The 22,864-nt window shown below is 37.6% G+C and overlaps 1 protein-coding gene across 2 annotated transcripts; it reads left to right on the forward strand.

Annotated features, from left to right (window-relative positions):
* Window positions 1-657: 657 nt before the first annotated feature.
* On the forward strand, window positions 658-20,167 carry lztr1 (leucine zipper like post translational regulator 1). 2 transcript variants are annotated; one of them, XM_062051226.1, is made up of 20 exons: window positions 658-836; window positions 1,006-1,278; window positions 3,248-3,310; window positions 3,384-3,440; window positions 3,519-3,598; window positions 3,689-3,797; window positions 5,288-5,371; window positions 5,449-5,506; window positions 5,589-5,728; window positions 5,800-6,001; window positions 7,840-7,950; window positions 8,023-8,115; window positions 8,206-8,301; window positions 12,449-12,623; window positions 12,700-12,869; window positions 12,970-13,253; window positions 13,526-13,675; window positions 19,025-19,130; window positions 19,237-19,317; window positions 19,669-20,167. In XM_062051226.1, exons 2-20 carry the CDS (start codon window positions 1,100-1,102, stop codon window positions 19,783-19,785), a joined length of 2,355 nt encoding a protein of 784 aa, XP_061907210.1. In that variant the 5' UTR covers window positions 658-836; window positions 1,006-1,099; the 3' UTR covers window positions 19,786-20,167. The 2 variants fall into 2 exon arrangements, with proteins under 2 accessions (XP_061907210.1, XP_061907211.1); XM_062051227.1 differs by having other exon boundaries at window positions 683-701.
* The last annotated feature ends 2,697 nt before the right edge of the window (window positions 20,168-22,864 follow it).

The raw sequence follows: 22,864 nt of genomic DNA on the forward strand, positions 1-22,864 counted from the left end.
ACATACATCTGCAGTAGCTGCCGGCACCTTAAGCCCCCACTCAATGTCCTTCCCCTCCCGTTCCATCTTGACAAAGTCGCCAGGAAACATCGTGGCACGTACCTCCTGATGACGTAGCAGGCTGAGCACACAAGCAGCTCAGTATGCGCAAAGTTTTACTTCTGACACCAATTGTAGCGTCCAGAAGAAGTGTACACCAAGCCTGACGCTCTTTTTATCTTTTATTGAGCAACATATAATAACACAGCTCAACTTATCTTGTTCCTCCCACACACACGTCTATCCTCTTCCTCATTTCCACAACAACAACCTTCTTCCTTCTTCGCCAATCATCTTACAGGCGTGCTACGTTCACAACAATGGGAATTCTAAATCTCACTCACTCAAGAACACAACATCAACTTCAGCAGGTCGTTACAATATATATGCTGTAGTTGTCTCCTGGTTGTATCAACAAGTATGTTAATGTTTAATGTAAAAAATAATAGTTATTATAAGTGAAACTATATGTAAAAAAATATTTTTAAATAATTAAATTTACTAGTCCAATCAATATTATCAAATAAACAAACAAAATACAGTAGTGATGTACTAATAATAGTAAAAAGTGCTGTCTCACCCTCTCCACTGTCTCTCTGCAACACCGGAAGTATTCCCGCCTCGAGTCGACAGGCAGTCATGAGCTGTGACGTCATCTCGGAGTAAGAAGACTGTGTGCTTCTATGACAGCGCTCTCGTCCTACTTTTATCTTTAGTAGAATAAGTGTGCGCTCGTTTAAGTCCACCAACTGATAGAGCTAAAAAAATTCCAATATTATCGAGTGGTTTCCGTCAAGGTATTTTGACATTTCTGTAGTGTTTCGCCGCTGTTATGCATATTAGCATTAGCTCTGTAGCTAGCTGTTGTTTTTAGCATTGCCAGTAGCTAACCGGAAGCTAGTTTTAGACCCTTTAGTTTTAGTCTTTTTTTTAAACTATTTTTAGTATTTACTGTTTCTTTGCCAGCAATATAATGCCTGACAGCTGAAAAGGAGTTTTGACTGGAGATTTGACATCAACGATGACATTAGCAGCAGATGAGTGGCCCTGATAATCACACATGCTCAGTTTTGATGATTGGGGCAAAATGTCGTGTAAATCAACCAAAGTGGCCCCCAGTGTTGACTTCGACCACAGTTGTTCGGACAGCGTGGAATACCTGACGCTTAATTTTGGTCCTTATGAAACTGTTCACCGTTGGAGAAGACTCCCTCCGTGTGATGAGTTTGTTGGAGCAAGGTAACTTGTTGAGAGCATCAGATTGAAAATGGTCAAACGCATGGAGGTTAATTTGTGTCTTTATTATAAAATCTTTTTTGACACTGAATATATGTAACAGAATTTTAATTTTTTACATAAAATTATGCTGACAGTTTAATTGAATGAAAATATGTGGGCAACATGTGTGTTTATATATTCACTTTTTAAAATACAGTGTTTTAAATTTAGTGGTAAAAAAACTATTGTATAAAAATTCAGTGCAGAAATAGTCGCTATTTCGAAATTCAACACTCGCTTCCCGTTAAAAAAAAATCTTAACTTACTGGAGTTTTGAAGAAACAAATATTTCTGCACTGAATTTTTTTTACACTGAAAAACATATGCACAAAATTTTTCTGCACTGAATTTTTCCGCAGATATTTTTTTTACACTGAATTTTAAAGGCCTACTGAAATGATTTTTTTTTATTTAAACGGGGATAGCAGATCCATTCTATGTGTCATACTTGATCATTTCGCGATATTGGCATATTTTTGCTGAAAGGATTTAGTAGAGAACAATGACGATAAAGGTCGCAACTTTTGGTCGCTGATAAAAAAAAAGCCTTGCCTATACCGGAAGTAGCGTGACGTCACCGGAGGAAGGACTCCTCACATTTTCCCATTGTTTACAATGCAGCGAGAGAGATTCGGACCGAGGAAGGGACGATTACCCCATTAATTTGAGCGAGGATGAAATATTTGTGGATGAGGAAAGTGAGAGTGAAGGACTACAGTGCAGTGCAGGACGTATCTTTTTTTCGCTCTGACCGTAACTTAGGTACAAGGGTTCATTGGATTCTACACTTTCTCCTTTTTCTATTGTGGATCACGGATTTGTATTTTAAACCACCTCGTATACTATATCCTCTTGAAAATGAGACTCGAGAACGCGAAATGGACATTCACAGTGACTTTTATCTCCACGGCAATACATCGGCGAAGCTCTTTAGCTACTGAGCTAACGTGATAGCATCGGGCTTAAATGCAGATAGAAACAAAATAAATAAATCCCTGACTGGAAGGATAGACAGAAGATCAATAATACTATTAAACCATGGACATGTAAATACACGGTTAATAATTACCAGCTTGGCGAAGCTTAACAATGCTGTTGCTAACGACGCCATTGAAGCTAACTTAGCAACGGGACCTCACAGAGCTATGATAAAAACCTTAGCGCTCCACCTACGCCCGCCAGCCCTCATCTGCTCATCAACACCCGTGCTCACCTGCGTTCCAGCGATCGATGGAAGGACGAAGGACTTCACCCGATCATCCGTGCGGTCGGCGGCTAGCGTCAGCTAGCGCGTCTGCTATCCAAGTCAAAGTCCTCCTGGTTGTGTTGCTACAGCCAGCCGCTAATACACCGATCCCACCTACAACTTTCTTCTTTGCAGTCTTCATTGTTCATTAAACAAATTGCAAAAGATTCACCAACACAGATGTCCAGAATACTGTGGAATTGTTAGATGAAAACAGAGCAGTTTGTACGGTGACGCATTGGGTACGAATACTTCCGTTGCCGTCGTGACGTCACGCGCATACGCATCATCCAAAGACGTTTCCAACCGGAAGTTTAGCGGGAAATTTAAAATTGCACTTTATAAGTTAACCCGGCCGTATTGGCATGTGTTGCAATGTTAAGATTTCATCATTGATATGTAAACTATCAGACTGCGTGGTCGGTAGTAGTGAGTTTCAGTAGGCTTTTAAAACACTGTATTTTGACTGCATGAATATTTAAACAAAACATCTGCTCACAATTATTTATTCAATGAAATTGTCTGCATAATTTGATGTAAAAAATAAATTATAAAAACAGTTCACAGAATTTAAACAAAACTAATTCATTTACATAAATTTAGTGTCCAAAAAAATATTTCTAATAAAGACACGAATTAACCTCCATACAAATGTGTATGTAATTCACTTTGACCTTCTCACAGGCGCAGCAAACACACAGTTGTGGCATACAGAGATGCTATATACGTGTTTGGGGGAGACAATGGGTAAGTACTGTTATTAAATTGTTATTTTTTTGCAACATAAATTATGTTAAAATTGTCTATCATCACCCACCAGAAAGAATATGTTGAATGATTTGCTCCGCTTTGACGTGAAGGACTGCTCATGGTGTCGGTAATAATTTAAAAAATATATAATGTACAGTATGAATGTATGCTGTGGTTGTGTACTTAAATATATTATCTTCTACAGAGCCTTCACCACAGGAACTCCACCTGCTCCCCGCTACCACCATTCAGCTGTTGTTTACAGCAGCAGCATGTTTGTTTTTGGTACCTCTTATCGCTCTTTCTAATTACATCTAATACTTTCACATTTTAAATATATGCAGATTTGATGCATATCTTCTAAATGTATTCCAGGGGGCTACACTGGAGATATATACTCCAATTCCAACCTTAAAAACAAAAATGATCTTTTTGAGTACAAGTTTGCCACGGGGCAGTGGACTGAATGGAAAGTGGATGGGAGGTAATATATTGTGATTATGTTTAAAACCCTTAAAGGGGTCATATTATGATGTTTTTCTACATTTAAAACACTTCCGTGTGGTCTACATAACATGTAATGGTGGTGTGTTTGTCAAAATCTTTTCAAACTGCTTTCTGTCTGTCTCTTCAGGATGCACCATTTTGGTGGCGTTCTTATTTGCATGGCTCCAATTCACCAGCGTCTTCTCCCCACCATCTTTGTTGTAGTTTTTAGCGAGTCTACTGACAGATTAAGTTCAAACTATAAACTAATTTGTATTAGAAATGGCAACAGTGGAGGTTGCACATCCATGTACGAGCCAGTCTGCCTCACAACAAGAGGATAGTGAAAAAGAAGGAGCTAATTGATTACAGCGCAAACTACAATGGCAGACTCACGCAAAGCACCTTGGGTAAATTTATACCATATAAAACAGAGCATCCTGAGGAGACGGTCAGACAGTGGCTTGAAAATGGTCTGTAAAACATTATATATGCAACATTTTGACCAAAGGACCACCATTACATGTTATGTAAACCACAAGGAAGTGTTTTAAATGTAGAAAAATCATAATATGAACCCCTTTAAAGGGGAACTGTTATTTAAAAAAATAAATTCTTCCTAGCAACGTTGCAATGATGTTATGCTAAGTTCCATTTGTTGAGAACCAAGTTGAGAACCATATAATATCAAGTAGCTAACATCCAAGAGCTAATGGTCAGAGGAGCAGTGTGAGCAAGGCGATGTCTCACTACGCCAAAAAAGTAGTTCTTCCGTGTTAGTTCTTACAATACCTATGTTGCCATATGCAGTTCACCGCAGTATAAATAGAGCGTTGTTGGCGTTATTAGATGTTTGTTTGTTTTTTAAAGGTGGTATTGATTAATCCTAATTACCCGCATTTTTAGCCGCCTCATACTAGCAGTTTTTCACTAATCAGAACGCACAGAAAGGGAAAATATATGTGCATTTTGTCTAACATAGGGATTGTGAATGATGGACAAAATTACCCCAAAAATACAGTTTTCCTTTAAGAGGTCCCTCAAATACACTTAAAATTTGACCCCAAATCACGAAAAATGGCAAAATCAGAATCAGAAATACTTTATTAATCCCCTAAATTGCTAAAAAAAATAAAATATGTTTTACCTAATTTAAACAAGGCAATCTTTTAGCAGAACTTCAGACTGAAGTATTCATATAAAAAAATATATGATTTTTTTAACTTGTCAAAGGCCACTGTATATTTCCCACTATATTATGTAATTAAGAAAAAAATAAGATAAAACCCCAAATTCTGAATATTTCAATAAGTATTTGCTTATTTTAAAGCCCATTTTCAAACTGTATCACTCCACTTTTTACTTATTTATAATATTTTACTTATTTATATTATTTTACCTTTTTATAATATTTTACTTAGTAAGTATTAATACATTCAATTGATATAAGTTATTTGACTTACTATTGCTCTATTCTTCCTGTTATAGCTTGCCAGTGGCTCGGTCCGCACACGGCGCCACGGTTTACAGTGATAAGCTGTGGATATTTGCAGGTTATGACGGGAATGCAAGGTATGTTTGATAACACAGAATATGTTTGATAACAGCCATGTGTGCAAAGTCACAAGGTATATTCTCCTCCCACTTAGGCTGAATGACATGTGGACCATCAGTCTGCAGGACAGAGAGCATGCGTGTTGGGAAGAGGCTAGTATATCAGTTTGATTGACAGTAACGACCTCACAAATACTTTCATGTGCTGACACCCAAAATCCTGTGTCTCAATTAGATCGACCAGAGCGGTGAGATACCTCCATCTTGCTGCAACTTCCCCGTCGCTGTATGCAGGGACACGATGTTTGTATTTTCCGGCCAGAGTGGGGCCAAAATCACCAACAACCTCTTCCAATTTGAGTTCAACGGCCACATGTGAGAAAAAGCTAGGCTACAGTGTGAGAGTTATTTGAGAGCTGCTAACGCTAGATTCTCATTCCTTGCAGGTGGACCCGCATTCCCACTGAACATTTACTACGAGGATCTCCACCGCCTCCCCAGCGGCGTTATGGCCACACAATGGTTGCCTTCGACCGTCACCTGTATGTATTTGGAGGTGCTGCTGACAACACTCTACCCAATGAGCTGCATTGCTATGATGTGGACTCTCAGACCTGGGAGGTGATCCATCCTAGCCTGGACAGCGAGGTATAAAAGGCGCTCTGGATACTTTCTGAACGTTTCAAACCACACATCGCTTGTCCGTTGCCTTCTTTGGACTCATATTGACAACAAAAATGCTGTAAAAAAGGCTAAATACACTCAAAGTAGCAATTAGCACAGTAGCTAACGACAGCATTGCTGTGCTGACTAGATGAACATCGGAGATCAATTAGCCCGCTCACAATGGATGTGCTGCTGGGCAGAATATGGCTGCGCTGTGAGGCACACAATGGGTGGATGAAACGTTCGCACAGTAAACCATATTTTAATTCGGCCTGTGGTTCGTAAATCGAGGTTCCACTGTAATTGGTTGCAAAATAAACCAAACTCTCATAAAACCAAATACATTTTTCCAATAAGATATAATGTAACTACAATTAATCTGTTTCAAACACCCACAGTATTAATACAAAACACATATAGGAAAGAAGTATACTTTTACATGCAGAAAACAATGTTAAATACATACCTGTTTAAATGACAAAACAAATTCTTGAAAATCTAACATCACCTTTACCTTTGACTCTTTGATGAAGACAGACGATAAGCGGCCAGTTTTTTCTTGAATTTAAAGTAATTCTCACCTTTATCAAAGTGCTGGCACTTCTAAATTTCTGTGGCCCCAAGGTGGATTAATTTGCAGCTATTATCAATAAAAAAAGAAGCACAGAGACCGTCCAAAAGCATATTTGCCTAACACTGAGAATTACGCAGTACGCTTAAACGCCTTATCGTATGAACTCTGCATTGAGTGCTTGATTGATCCTGCTCCCATAAGAAGAAATGAGACAGACACAGAGTTGTGCATTGTTGCGTGTGCATTCTATGAACAAATAAACCACAAATATAATAAAGATGATTAAATTATTCCTTGGCTGTAAAGTCCCAACTTTTGAAGTCGGATTCACAAGCGCGTGGAATTCTTTATTTGGGCATTTGATTCTGTGAATTGATACGCAGGAAAACTGGGTAGCAGTAGTAGTAGTTTGTTACGCACAAAGTTTGGCTATACAATAGCATCCAAAAACCAAAGCAAACTTTTGGCAGCATTTTTTGATAAAGTGGGGTGTATAGAAAAAGAGATACCACTGTGTATTTGCTTTTACAAAAATAAGTTTCAATAGAAGATCATTTAAAAAATAACTCTGTCAACATCGTAAAAGCTTTTTTGTAACTACAGGCAAAATATAAATGAAGTAGACCAATATAGTAGAAGAATATAGTGGAATAATAAAACACTAAAATAACCTTTGTTGAGGAATGACAGATCTATAGGAAAGTAGGGACGATGCGTTGCCAATATATTTCAATATTTTTAGCTGGCATTCAAGTGTAGAAAGAATTTAACTGCTGTACAACAAAACTGGAAAATATTTACTTGTTTGACAATTCAATTCATACATCCATCCATTTTTTACCGCTTGTCCCTCTTGGGGTTGCGGGGGTGGCTGATGCCTATCCCAGCTGCATTCGGGTGGAAGGCGGGGTACACCCTGGACAAGTTGCCACCTCATCGCAGGGCCAACACAGACAGACAGACAACATTCACACATTTGGGCCAATTCAATTCAAAATTAAATTGAATTGAGTTGCTTTACAACAAAACTGGAAAATATTAACTTGCGTGACATTCGATATCATCACGCTGAAAATAACCTATGTGGCGATATAATCTTTTAGTTGCTTGCTAAGCTGAAGTCTTTATGGTTGACAGCAGTTTGACTTTTTGAAGAAATGTTTTTCCAGAAAATGTTATGGTTATTTGACTTTGTAGCGTCCACTTTGTTATTAATTTTAAATTCAGATTTGCCCTGCCTCCTCAGATGCCCAGTGGGAGGCTCTTCCATGCAGCTGCTGTGATCCAGGATGCAATGTACATCTTTGGAGGGACTGTGGACAACAATGTTCGCAGCGGAGAGATGTACAGATTCCAGGTTGGCATTGTTGATGTTGTATTTTATTAGACAGTACTAATATTACAGGTAATCACTTTCTTCTTCTGGTAGTTTTCCTGCTATCCAAAGTGTACTCTCCATGAAGATTATGGCAAACTATGGGAGAACCGTCAGTTCTGTGATGTGGAGTTTATCCTAGGAGAGGTGGGTTTCACTCTGCAATAGTTATGCACTCGTTTACATATTTATTAGTGATAATTTATTTTTTCTTTTCTTTTTTTTTTTTTTTTACAGCGGGAGGAGAGAGTTTTAGGACACATTGCCATTGTGACAGCGAGATGCCAGTGGCTGCGCAAGAAAATCCTGCAGGCTCGGGATAGACAAAGACAGGTCAGAACCAGAGAAAACACATTAGTCACATCACAACATGGCTATAGTGAGCTGACCATTTATGAAATGGCCTGGTGTAACTAAGGATTGGGTTGTGATGTGTCCTTTGTACCAGAAAGCACACTTTTCCATTTATAAAATACTTGCTGTTTACTAAAAATATATACTATTAATGATTTAATACATTGTTACTTTGCGATACGAATGCCCCAGCTTATGAGTTTTTGGGATAGTAGCTGTCTCTCAACTAATTGCTATGCTTTAGGTTGCAGGCAAAAATTCGGCTCACAAGCCTCCCGACCGCTAGTTGGTGTAACAAATGTCACAGTTGACCGAACAAGGTTTCAGCAAATCATCTGGTCTTACTCGCTAGCATTAATTTATAGACCTGTACAACCTTGTTTTTCCCAACCATTGGAAAGAAGAAGGTGTGAAGGGGCAGTGCTTGGAAAAAGAAGCTAATGATATTTATCAAATTAAAGAAATAAATCATAATAAAACATGTCCGAGCTTGATGCCGATTTGGCAAAACTGTTAGTCTGCACCGTACTGAAGCAGGATTACGGTAGTCTTAAAGGGAAACTGCACTTTTTTAGGAATTTTGCCTATTCACAATCATTATGAAAGACATGACGACAAATGTATTTATTTTATCAATGCCTTCTAACTTGTAAATACACGTAAATAAAAGTCCGCTTACAGCGGAGCCAATGGAAGGTCCTCTATTTCTCCCATAAAACCCAATTAAAAAAACATCTAAAAAGGGCCAAGTATTGGTGATATTGTTAATATAAGCGCTAACACAGACAAACTATTTATAGTGTCGACGTGAGCACTAGCGTGTGTGCCTATGTTTACATCATCGAGTGGTAAGCTGGTTCTTCGCTTCCCTGCTCGTGGAAGTTAATTGTAGATCATAAATAATGCCTCTCACCTGGATAGTAGGAGGAAGAGTTTGTAATCCGACATGTTGGTCCACTTTGATAGCCAATTTAGAGCAATGGCGGGAACCACACAAAAAGACGTTTTGGTCACCCCACCCTCTCAAGAATGCAAGAATTATGAGGCATTCTTTAATAATCAGTGATGTTGAAAAAAAAAACGCATTTCGTGATGCGTTTTTGAAATAAATGCGCCCCGTATGTTTAAAATGAGAAAAATACGTAAATATTAAATATTATTATAAATGTGCCTGTTACTACATTAGATATATACTTACAGTGTATATAAAACCTTAATGGAGATGTTTGGATGTTTTTTTAGAGTTTATAGGCAGAATTGAGCGACTCCCATAAGCTCCATTATAAGCAGACTTTTGATAGCATTTATTTACTATTTAAAATGCATAAAAAAAGGAAAACATGAGAGGGACAAGCGGTAGAAATGGATGGATGGATATGTGTTCTTGTCTTAAATAAAGGATTGTGAATGAAAATTCCAAAAAAAAGTGCAGTTCCCTCTAAAGCCAGCGTTGGATTTTATTAATATTGAAATATGGAGAAGCTGCTGATGGTGCTTTTGACGAAGAAGCAGCTGGAAGGAAATACAGCAGAAGTCCACTCTCCAAGGTAAATGCTGTACATTATTATTACATTACCTTATAAAACTACTGTTGTTGTTTGTAGTTCATTTTATTGTATAGTTTTTATACAGAATGTCTTATCTGGAAATGAGTTTTTCTTTTTAAAGGGAACTGCACTATTTTTGAAATTTTGCCTATCGTTCAGAATCATTTAGAAAGACATGACGACAGATGTGTTTTTTTTTTAAATGCATTCTAAATATTAAAAAAATGCGATCAAAAGTCTGCTTACAATGGAGCGTGTGGGAGCCGTTCAATTCTGCCTATAGAGCCCCTAAAAACATCCAAACACCTCCATTGAGGTTTTATATACATGATGTTAGTGTATATGTAATGTAGTAACGAGCACATTTATGATAACATTTAATATTTACGTATTTTGATCATAATAAGCATATATTCCAAGTCCTAAATGGATGTCAAAGTGTCCCAACTTGTCGGATTACCTATTCAGATGTCTCATTTACAGGTGAGAAGCATGATTTATGATCTACATTAAACTTGCAGGGAAGCGAGGAAACAGCAGACCACTCGATGATGTAAACATAGGGAGACACGGAAGAGATTACGTCGCCGCTTTAAATAGTTTCAGTGTTAGCGCTTATAATATAAATATCACTAATACTTGGTTAATTTTCAAGTCACAAAATGTAAATGGAGTATCGTTGGCGCTTTTTGAATGGTTTTTGGGATTTTATGGGCGGAATAGTGGAGCTCCCATTGGCTTCCCTGTAAGTGGATGTTTATTTAATATTTAGAATGCACAAAAAAAAAATCATTCCGTCATGTCTTTCATAATGATTGTGAATGATGAGCAACATTCCCAAAAAAGTGCAGTTCCCCTTTAAAAGGCATGTTACATGTTAAAATAGTGCTGCTTTGCACACATTAAATGTATTTAAATTCGTATTAATTGGCGACGCTGTTTCGCGATACAAATTTTTTGAAGAACGAGCTGCGTCACAGAACCAATTAACTCGTATCTCGAGGTACCACTTTATTAAAAACCCCTTTAATACATTATGTTGTAGTGCAGTTGTACAGCACTGCAAAATATTACAATAATAAACAGTGTAATACCTCTTAAAACTTAGCACTATAATCTTTGTAAAGGTGGATTTTCTTGAGCAATTCTTGTTGTGGATTGATTAATTGATTGAAACTTTTATTAGTAGATTGCACAGTGCAGTACATATTCCGTACAATTGACCACTAAATGGTAACACCCGAATAAGTTTTTCAACTTGTTTAAGTCGATTCATGATACAGATATATACTATCATCATAATACAGTCATCACACAAGATAATCATCAGAGTGTATACATTGAATTATTTACAGTATTTACAATCTGGGGTGTGGGATGTGGAGAGGGGGGGGTTAAGTTTGGTTGATATCAACACTTCAGTCATCAACAATTGCATCATCAGAGAAATGGACATTGAAACAGTGTAGGACTGTCTTGGTACGATATGCACAGCAAGTAGTGGTCATAGAGAGATCAGAAAGCATAAGAACAAGTATCTACATTTGATTATTTACAATCCGGGTAGGTGGAAGGGGGAGGGTGTTAGTTTAGGGTTGAAGTTGCCTGGAGGTGTTCTTTTAGTGCAGTTTTGAAGGAGGATAGAGATGCCCTTTCTTTTACACCTGTTGGGAGTGCATTCCATATTGATGTGGCATAGAAGGAGAATGAGTTAAGACCTTTGTTAGATCGGAATCTGGGTTTAATGTGGTTAGTGGAGCTCCCCCTGGTGTTGTGGTTATGGCGGTCATTTACGTTAAGGAAGTAGTTTGACATGTACTTCGGTATCAGGGAGGTGTAGCGGATTTTATAGACTAGGCTCAGTGCAAGTTGTTTTACTCTGTCCTCCACCCTGAGCCAGCCCACTTTGGAGAAGTGGGTAGGAGTGAGGTGTGATATGGGATGGAGGTCTAGAAGTAATCTGACTAGCTTGTTTTCGGATGTTTGGAGTCTAGATTTGAGGGTTTTGGAGGTGCTGGGGTACCAGGAGGTGCATGCGTAATCGAAAAAGGGTTGAATGAGAGTTCCCGCTAGAATCTTCATGGTGCTTTTGTTGACCAGAGAGGAGATTCTGTAGAGAAATCTTGTTCGTTGGTTGACCTTTTTGATTACCTTTGTTGCCATTTTATCACAGGAAAGATTAGCCTCTAGAATGGAACCTAGGTAGGTGACATCATCTTTCCTGGTGAAAACAATGTCACCCACTTTTATAGTGAAGTCACTGACTTTCTTAAGGTTGATGTTGGACCCAAATAGGATGGATTCCGTTTTACCCAAGTGTATGGATAGCTTGTTGTCAGCGAGCCAGGTGCAAATTCTGCAGAGTTCAGCACTGAGGATTTTCTCCACCTGTGACTTGTCCTTGCCGGATACCAGCAGCGCCGAGTCATCCGCAAACAGGAACAATTCACATGTTATTAGATTGCGCAGGTTTACCAAATGTTGTTGCCCGCGAGCGAGTGTACATTCTCAGCACATACTTAAAATCCACGTTTTCTATCCGCACCTGTCCTGGGTGGATCACTCGAAATGTGTCTCAGAGGACCAAACAGGAGAGCAGTGTGGAGAACGATGAGGGGGCCACAGGAGGAGGAAGCCATGTCCCAGGTGGCCAAAGGCAACTACTGGAGGTGTCAATCAGGGAAGCAGAAGCCCAGCCTTTTGAAGTCTTAATGCAATTCCTCTACACAGACAAGATCCTGTACCCACGCAGAGGTAACGGAAGTAGTTAGAATATTTGACCAAATCCACAAGCAGTCACGTCATTGTTGTTTCTTCTGACTGTATTCAGGTCATGTTCAAGATGTTCTGCTAATCATGGATGTTTACAAACTGGCACTCAGTTTTAAGCTCTCCCGCTTGGAGCAGCTGTGTGTGCAGTACATTGAGGCTTCTGTCGACCTGCAGAACGTTCTCAGTGTTTGTGAAAACGCCAACAAGCTGCAACTTGACCAGCTCAAGGTATTGTTTTACTGACCTCTGGTGGTAAAGGTGATCTATTGAAAAATGAGGGCAAATGAAGAAGTTGCTTCCACTCCCAACAACTTATATCTTCTTTCAGGAGCATTGCCTTAACTTTGTAGTGAAAGAGTCACACTTCAACCAGGTGATCATGTCGAGGGAGTTTGAACGTCTGTCCACGCAGCTAATCGTGGAGATTGTCCGACGAAAGCAACAGCCTCCTCCTAGGTTGTACTCTGACCAACCGGTGGACATCGGCACCTCCCTGGTGCAGGACATGAAGGCCTACCTGGAGGGAGGCGGCTTGGAATTCTGTGACATAATTCTGCTGTTAGATGGACACCCTAGACCTGCTCATAAAGCCATCCTGGCAGCTCGTTCAAGGTACTGAACCCAGCAGGGGGCACTGGTGTTCTTTTAATGTGGACAAGAAGCACAGTCTTAGATGGGTTATTGTTCGAATACCATTGTGGACAATAGGACATTTTAACTAGTTGTTAGAGAGGCAACTGATCGAACCCTTGTCTCTTCTGCATGTTCGCTCTGGAAATGTCCGTTTAAGGAATAAACGAGAACACTAAATATAGACAATAATTCATCTTAATCCTGTCTATTTTTGTCAACACAACTGTTAACCTCACTCTTTGACCCCTCAGTTACTTTGAGGCGATGTTCCGCTCCTTCATGCCAGAGGACGGCCAGGTAAACATCTCCATCGGAGAGATGGTTCCAAGTCAACAGGCGTTCGAATCCATGCTGCGCTACATCTACTACGGAGATGTCAACATGCCTCCTGAGGATTCTCTGTATCCTTGTCAAAATCAAACCCTTTGTTTGCTTTTAATTCTTTCACTTTTATGTCAAGATAGAGAGTCATATTTAGAAGAAAGCCTCCACATGGATGAGTTACATATGTAGTTAATAGTTTAAAACCATAGAGCACAAGTCTTTAACAGGGGACCGCTATCTCTAGGGGTCCGCAGAGGTACTGCAGGGTGTTCATAACATTTTTGGTTGATTAGACTTTATTTTAATAAATGTCTTTGTATTTCCTCTGTATTTTTCCACAAATTTAAATGTATTTTAAATACACTTTAATGGACCTAGAGATGTCATGGTAGGGAAATTTCTTACCAAAGTTATTGTGACCAAATTTATCACGGTTATCATTTATATCACAGTATTTTTTAAATATGCTCAAAGTTTTCAAAAAGTACTTGTACTGAAATCTTTTAATCAAGTTTTATTTAAAAAAAAACAACACATTCAAAATGATTTCCTTTGAAGAAACATTATTGTAGATAAGAACACTGTACCTCAAGTACAAATTGAATGTGCATATGAAAACAACACAAGCATTATAAACAAAGTAATATGGCAGAAACAAACTAATGCAGTGGTTCTCAAACTTTTTTTGTCATCCCCCACTTTGGACAAGGGGGAGTTTTCAAGCCCCACCTGCCCCTATCGCCCCAACAGAACGCTAATGCCAAGCTTAACATTTTCAAATTTATCGAACAGCAAGTAACATCAAGTTTTATACATTCAAACTCAATAACATAAAATAAAATCAAGTTCAATAATAAATAAAATAACTGTGCAGCTGTGGTATAACTTGCATCAAGTTCAATATCAAATAAAATAACTTGCATCAATTCAATAATAAATAAAACAAAAGTGTTATAACTTGCATCAAGTTCAATAATAAATCAAATAACTTGCATCAAGTTCAATAATAAATCAAACAAAAGTGTTATAACTTGCATCAAGTTCAATAATAAATAAAACAAAAGTATTATAACTTGCATCAAGTTCAATAATAAATCAAAAAAAGTGTTATAACTTGCATCAAATTCAATAATAAATCAAATAAAAGTGTTATAACTTGCATCAAGTTCAATAATAAATAAAACAAAAGTGTTATAACTTGCATCAAGTTCAATAATAAATCAAAAAAAGTGTTATAACTTGCACCAAGTTCAATAATAAATCAAATAAAAGTGTTATAACTTGCATCAAGTTCAATAATAAATCAAATAACTTGCATCAAGTTCAATAATAAATGAAAATAAAAGTGCCACTTTGCAATCTTTGCCAAAAAAAGGAGGACAGGGCAAGTGAACATGAGTTTTACAGTACTCCAGCATTAGTGGCTGCAATGAGCCTGTTTTGCACTGCACAGCTTTTCAAATCGGGGTTGCAGGCTTGACACTGCCACTGTTAAAACCTCATTGAATTCGGGGCTGAGCTGCCTTGACGCGAGTGCTTCCCGGTGAATGACACATTGTGTCCAATGCGCATTTGGCGCAACCCTCTTTATTAGAGCCTGCATCCCGTTTCTTGACTTTGCCATGCGCGCCATCAGCGCAAAAGCCCACACAGTTTTCCCATTTAAGGTCGTGTTCTTTGAGGAAACTGTCCATTATCTTGAACAGCTCATCAGCAGTGGCTCTATTTTTTATGTATTTGCAAAACAGCAAATCCTCGCACAGTGACTCGCCATTCACAAAGCTTCCGCTTAGCCCCGCCCCCATTAGTTACTGTTGCTGTCTGTCAAACTTTCGCTCCTACCTAGAAATGTAAAGCATACAGGAAAAATAAGTAATTTACATTTATCTATATAGCGGATTTCACAGACAGAATCACAAAGTGATTTCCAGTGTGTATAGAAAATGAAAGCATAGTAAAAAAAAAATCAAAGAATATAATAATAAAAAAATAAAAAAGATCAAAGTGAAATTTCCTCCCGTTCCTCGCGCCCCACCTGTCATGTCTCTATTCCCCACCAGTGGGGCGCGCCCCACACTTTGAGGAACGCTGAACTAATGACATTATTAAGTAAAAATACAAGTGAAAATTGTGCAAGATGGCACCTGATTGCCATAAGACGTAATTGCACTTTTTGTCCATGTAAACAAAAATAGTATGTTCATTTATGAGATCTAGTCTTATACATGGGGCTGCACGATTATGGTCTAAATAATAATTAAGATGATTTTTTTATTAAAAGTGAAATCAAGATTATTAATCAGGATTATTCAATTCATTATGTTAGGTAAAACAGTGTTGGAGTGTGAACGTGAGACACCATCATGTAATTTGCAATGTCTAATCAAAAGGCTACAGATCAACGGTATCCAATTATTTAAAGACAAATATTTGTCTTTTTGTTAATTAATAATATCAATATATCAGCTTTTTCTCATTACATTATGCCTTTGTCTCTATTTTTATATTTTGATAGAGAGGTATTTTTTGAAGTTATGTACATATACTAAATGTATGTACATCTAGATGCTGTATCAGGACACATCCATTAAGAGTTTGAGCAGAAATATGTTGTATAGGGATTAACTATACACCATAAAACAATACTACAACATGCTGTCACATGAATGGTTTTTAAAGTATTACTTTTGTGAAATTAACACATCCACAAAATGTAAAAACATTGTGTTTACTTCTTGATATCAATATAAAACACAGCAGTTTGACTAATGAATATAAAATCAGTTTGGCCAACAAAAATTAACAGGAGTGATACCTCTCACATCTAATACACAAACTTCACAGCCTGTGTTTAATTCAAAGAGATTACAAAACATTTAGCTAGTATTTATGTTATCGGAACACTGAAAAAGTTAGCAGCTAAATAAAGGACGAGTGAGCATCCCAGTAAACAAACGGCAAGGCTTTATAAACAAGTTGTGGCAACGTTCCCGACACATCGCCTGCTGCATGTTTCCTCACCTCATTAACTATCAGTCACAGCAGCAGGACGGTGTGTTGAGAAAATAAAAGCAACATCAAATATTTCTCTCCTCCAGTGTATACTTTTAGCGTGGGACAAATGCGCTTGTTTCCAATATTGTCCACACCTGTCGTCATTTAATAGCAGCAGTGCGCTCTTGACCGCACGCTGAGACTATGAAGCGAGGGAAAATGAAGTTAAATGAAGCGCTCGGCTCCATTTACTTTGAGATTAACTCTACGGGGCAAAGTCGGAGTAGTTGCTTTCCGTCATGTTTCAAGCCAAAGGACGCTAGTGCGCAAGCGCCGGCGCTGCTGTGGGCCTGTTTCCAGGAAGTAAGCAGTGTTGCCTAAAATGCATTAATAAATAAAAACATTTCTGTAATTAAAATTATAAACGGTATTACTAACCGTCTTAAATTGTACTGTGTTTTATCATTATAACGTTTACCATTACATCCCTAGAAGGACCCATATTGTCTAGATGACTGATAGATAATGAATCTGGCAGTCATTACCCACAATATCAATTAGTTTTTGAGTATTGTGTTGATAACTAACTGTATTTGGAACACACCCCACCCCTTCCATCTTCAGAATCGATATGCTGTCCCCTCTTGGTGTGAAGTCATCTATTATTTATTATTTTGATCACTTAATTGCATGTTCTTGTCGCCCTGGTCAATGATTACCGTACTTTTTGGACTATAAGTCGCAGTTTTTTTCATAGTTTGGCCGGGGGTGCGACTTATACTCAGGAGCGACTTATGTGTGAAATTATTAACACATTACCGTAAAATATCAAATAATATTATTTAGCTCATTCACGTAAGAGACTAGACGTATAAGATTTCATGGGATTTAGCGATTAGGAGTGACAGATTGTTTGGTAAACGTATAGCATGTTCTATATGTTATAGTTATTTGAATGACTCTTACCATAATATGTTACGTTAACATACCAGGCACGTTCTCAGTTGGTTATTTATGCGTCATATAACGTACACTTATTCAGCCTGTTGTTCACTATTCTTTATTTATTTTAAATTGCCTTTCTAATGTCTATTCTTGGTGTTGGGTTTTATCAAATAAATTTCCCCAAGAAATGCGACTTATACTCCAGTGCGACTTATATATGGTTTTTTCCTTCTTTATTATGCATTTTCGGCCGGTGCGACTTATACTCCGGAGCGATTTATAGTCCGAAAAATACGGTACTTTTAAACTGATTTGGTTAACATTATGAACAAAAACAAAATCTAAAAGAATCAGCATTCCTAGACTTTCCTGCTCTTTTATAGACTCCAAAGCCGGTGTTTCTTTATGCTCTTTCAGCATTCCCTCAAGCATGTTGAAGAAAACAACAGTAGAAGAGGACGCAAAATAAAATACGAGTAGCTTACTTTCATTTTCTCTTGTTTTTTTTCTGCTCTTCTTTCTCAGTTTCTCCAAAGGCTCTTTCTCCCATCAAGAATGGTCCTGATTTTCAGGATCGCCTTTGCCTTGAGTCTTTTACATGTTTTCCATCCAAACTCAGACCAAAAACCTTCTTCGCTGCAAATTACACTCCCATTTTGTCCGAGTCAATTTCACAGGATAGGTCCATACTTTCCTCATATCTTTTAATATTGCCATCATTTGGAAATGAATGCATGCGGACCCTTTCTTTAGTCTTATTGCTACGACCTGCAACAATGCATCTGGCAGACATATTTGACAATTCCTTCACATTCTGCATGAAGATGCTACCAAAGTACAAACTACGCAATATGAAATTGCCTCCAGTTTTCTGTAGGTGACGTCAGCAGGCTCTGCTCACCTTTTGGAGCCCAAAGTGTGTGTTCCAAAATGTGCTGAAACTCGTTAGAAAACAAGCACAAAAAATTGTACTGTGTCTATTTTGGGGGTAATTTTACCTGTAGACATAATTTTTAGGTCCAGAACTATTAAATTAGTGTTAATGTAGTCAGCATTAGAGGGGCCCTTTAGCGCACTACCTGCCAGCTAGCGATTAGCTGTATTATTTGAATAACGAGGTACTTTTAAGACCACTTTAATATAAAACATCAATTTTATACATTCATAACTCCATTAGTTTAGTGGTCCTTGGCCTGCAAAAAAACCTTCAGCAGAGGATTCTGAAGTAAGATCTAAAATTAGGCTACAGTGCTATCTAGTGGTGTTTGTTGGAACTGTAGAACACACTCAAGCTGCTCCTCATGGGATTTAATACAAGAGCTGATTCAGCAGTATAGCTCCCTTTATTCAATGTAATATATTGATAAACAGTATGTGATATGAAAGTTGTACAGGTAGGTAGGTAGGTAGGTGCTAAGGATTATAATTTTAAATGTAATGACACACAAGTGAATTACTCCTGTATGTTTTCCTTGACCTTTGAACAGTTATCTGTTTGCTGCACCGTATTACTATGGCTTTTCAAACAACAGGCTGCAGGCTTACTGCAAACAGAACCTGGAGATGAATGTGACTGTGGAGAATGTCTTACAGGTATTTATGTATTAATGGGAGGAGTCTACACCTTGTGCAGCGACCTGATAGGTCAAAAGACTTGTCTCCTTTCTTTTTTTAGTCCCAATGTTTTCCTTCATTGCAGATCCTGGAGGCGGCCGATAAGACACAGGCCCTGGACATGAAGAAGCACTGCCTCCACATTATCGTCCACCAGTTCATCAAGGTGGGTGGGCTCATGTGCGGCGCCCTGAGGGTTTTGCTGCCCACTCGCTGCAGCTGAGCTAACCTTGTAGTCACGTCATCTTTGCAGGAGACTTGACACTATTGGCCCGCTAGCAGAGCGCCCTCCATGTTTACAGGGCGGCCGGCTGAACAAGCACCTCCTCGCATAACCGCTCTTAGTATTCCTGTTTGTTATCCCAAGAACCCTTTGTCACTGATGTTTTTGTTATGCTTGCGTCATATTTTTCAGCATGAGCAAATTGAGTGCAGCTTTATTTGACTCTTGTTTGACTTGTATTTTATTTTATTTTTTTCCCTTTTTAATTTGTGCTTTCCTCCTCCCCTTCCAAAGGTTTCCAAGCTCCCCAACCTGCGATCCCTCAGCCAGTTGCTGCTGTTGGACATCATAGAGTCTCTAGCGTCACATATATCAGACAAGCAGTGTGCCGAGATGAGCTCCGACATTTAGGACGATGGCAAGAGCTGCTCTTTTGTTAATTTCTCCCTCCTCTCCCTTAACCTGTTTACAATGTCTCCACGCCATTCCTCCCTTTATTCTTTCATTTGCATGTTTCAGACTCCCTAACACCTCCTTCGTTTGATCGCTCTGTTCCTCATTCCGCATAACAGTGTTATTTATTTTGTCCGCACATTTTGCATCCGTATGTCCCTTTTCTGCTTTTACCATGAAACTACATAACTGGTGTTACTGGCTGGATCTACATCATTACTTACATGAAACATTACATCATAAGTAACGATGCTTATCTCACTACATTTAGGATATTAGGTTGGGGTGTCCCAATCTGATATTGAAATCAGCTATCGGGCCGATATCACCCCCCCCCCCCCCCCCCCTCCAAAAAAACAAAACAAGCATCGGATAATACCGACTTGCATCTAAAATCTCTGACACAAGCAGTCCTGCAGCAAAACTGGACACCCACTTAACATCTAATTGTCCTCCAATAAGCGCACAATGTTGGTCTTTTCTTGTATTTTGTTCAAGTCATTTACAAAAGGTAGGCTGTAGGCTACTAAAAGCTAGCAGCTACACAGCAGCTAAGCACACAAGCTATACACTTGTAATAAGTGTCTTTATTTGAACAATATTGCAGTCAAACACACCACATGTGTCAATATAAACAAGTATTAAATAAATCTAGTTCCATATTACACATACAAAGTCTAAGGAAGAAGCGTATTAGAAAGTATCCAAAACAAGCGTGTCCGCATCATTCAATTTACTGCATCATAAGTCATGTGCTAAACCTCATTATTGTGACCACGAGGCGTCGCCATAAACAATTACCACTCCGTGAAATTAAATTAAAGACAGCATAATCCCTGCCTTCCGCCCGTGTGCAGCTGAGATAGGCTCCAGCACCCCCCGCGACCCCGTAAGGGACAAGCGGTAGAAAATGGATGGATAAGTCCATTCCAGACGGTGAATAAAAAATAGGTGAGTGTTTTTCATACCTATAATTGTTCTCTGTTGGAGTAATTTCACTAGATCAAACCTTTTCTAGCATTCCACACTACAACATAATAAAAGTATGAATGATTCCTGTTGTACTGGATTAATATCGGTATCGGAAGTGAAAAGCTGGATCAGGACACCAATAATGTTAAGCACCATTTGCATACTTTATTCATGTTTATCTGACAGTTTAGCAATGTATATTTAGCCACATCTGTGTTTACCCATGTGTGTTACATATATATATATGTATGTATATGTATATGTACATGTATGTATATATATATGTATATGTATATATATATATGTATATATATATGTATATGTATATATATGTATGTATATATATATGTATATGTATATATATATATATATTTATATATATATATATATACCGTATGTATATATATGTATATATGTATATATATATATATATATATATATATATATATATATATATAAATATATATATATATGTGTATATATATATAATATATATATATATATATATATATATATACATACAGTATATATATATATATATATATATACATACAGTATATATATATATATATATATATATATATATATATATATATATATATACACTGTATGTATATATATACAGTATATATATATATTTATTTATATATATATATATATATATATATATATATATATATATATATATATATATATATATATATATATATATATACTGTATGTATATATATACAGTATATATATATATATATTTATATATATATATATATATATATATATATATATATATATATATATATATATATATATATATATATATATATACTGTATGTATATATATACAGTATATATATATATATATATATATATATATATATATATATATATATATATATACAGCAGTGGCGTGCCGTCACTAGAGGCAGGGGAGGCACGGCCTCACCTGCCATCATGGAAAGAAAAAAAAAGTAAAAAGAAAAAAAATGTATTAAATTGTTATACATATCCAGTGATTATACTAAAGTTATTTTCCATTTAACTTCACCAGTTTTAGATTGTTTTTATTTTTATTTTCACATTTGCCGTTCAAATACTGAGAAGAGACGGTGCGGTGATCAGCAACCAGTTGAGGCACGTCACTGCGTTGTGCCTCACCATGGATTGTGCGCAATGCCTCGGCTAACTGCTGGCCTGCTGTGCAGTGAGACCGTATTGCTATATGAATTATATTATACATGTCCATAGTTTAGTTAGCTGAGGTATATAATGTACAGTGTATTTTGTCAACAACTGTATGTGTGTAACGTATTTCTTGTGCTGAGCGATCATAAAACTGGAGGCTCGTCTCATAACCCCGCCTCCTGGTGCCAAGCATCTCCGCCGCAGAATGCACCGCCCGACGGGAGCGCCACACCAACCAAAGCCCACACCCAAACCCCCACGTGCAAGACCGAATCCACCCAAAAAAAGTCACTTAACAAGAAGCCAAAAAGTGCAAAAACAACAATGCTCGTGCGGCGCGCCGGAGGAGCCGTGAACAGGGACACAACATTAGGTACACCTGCAGACTACAGCGCGGATTTCATATTTCATTCATTCACTACTCTTCCAACACGAACACCACTGCTCCCGCACTTATAAGTAAAGGTAAGACCATAATAACGTTTCTTTTTATTAAATGTGCTTTTTTGTGTACTACAGTTTGTAAGTGTAAAGTCAAAGTTAAGTATACCAATGATTGTCACACACACACTTCTAGGTGTGGTGAAATTTGTCCTCTGCATTTGACCCATCCCCTTGTTTAGTTTAGTTTAGTCTTTATTTGAAGGGACAATGCACAGAAACATTAAGTTCAAAGACAGATATGTTCTGTACCAGATTATAGCTAAATATAGTTCATTTCCATCTGCAGTCCCTGGCTACCTAAATTAAAGGGATACAAAAATCATGCAATAAAGTTACGACAATAAAAACATACTATAGCATGTTTTTAAATTAAGAAAAGTCATAAAATGCCCTTTCATGTACACATACTTAATATACAATACAACCACACCTCATTTAC

This window comes from Entelurus aequoreus, linkage group LG06 (genome assembly GCF_033978785.1).
Source record: "Entelurus aequoreus isolate RoL-2023_Sb linkage group LG06, RoL_Eaeq_v1.1, whole genome shotgun sequence".
NCBI classification, from domain to species: Eukaryota; Metazoa; Chordata; class Actinopteri; order Syngnathiformes; family Syngnathidae; genus Entelurus; species Entelurus aequoreus.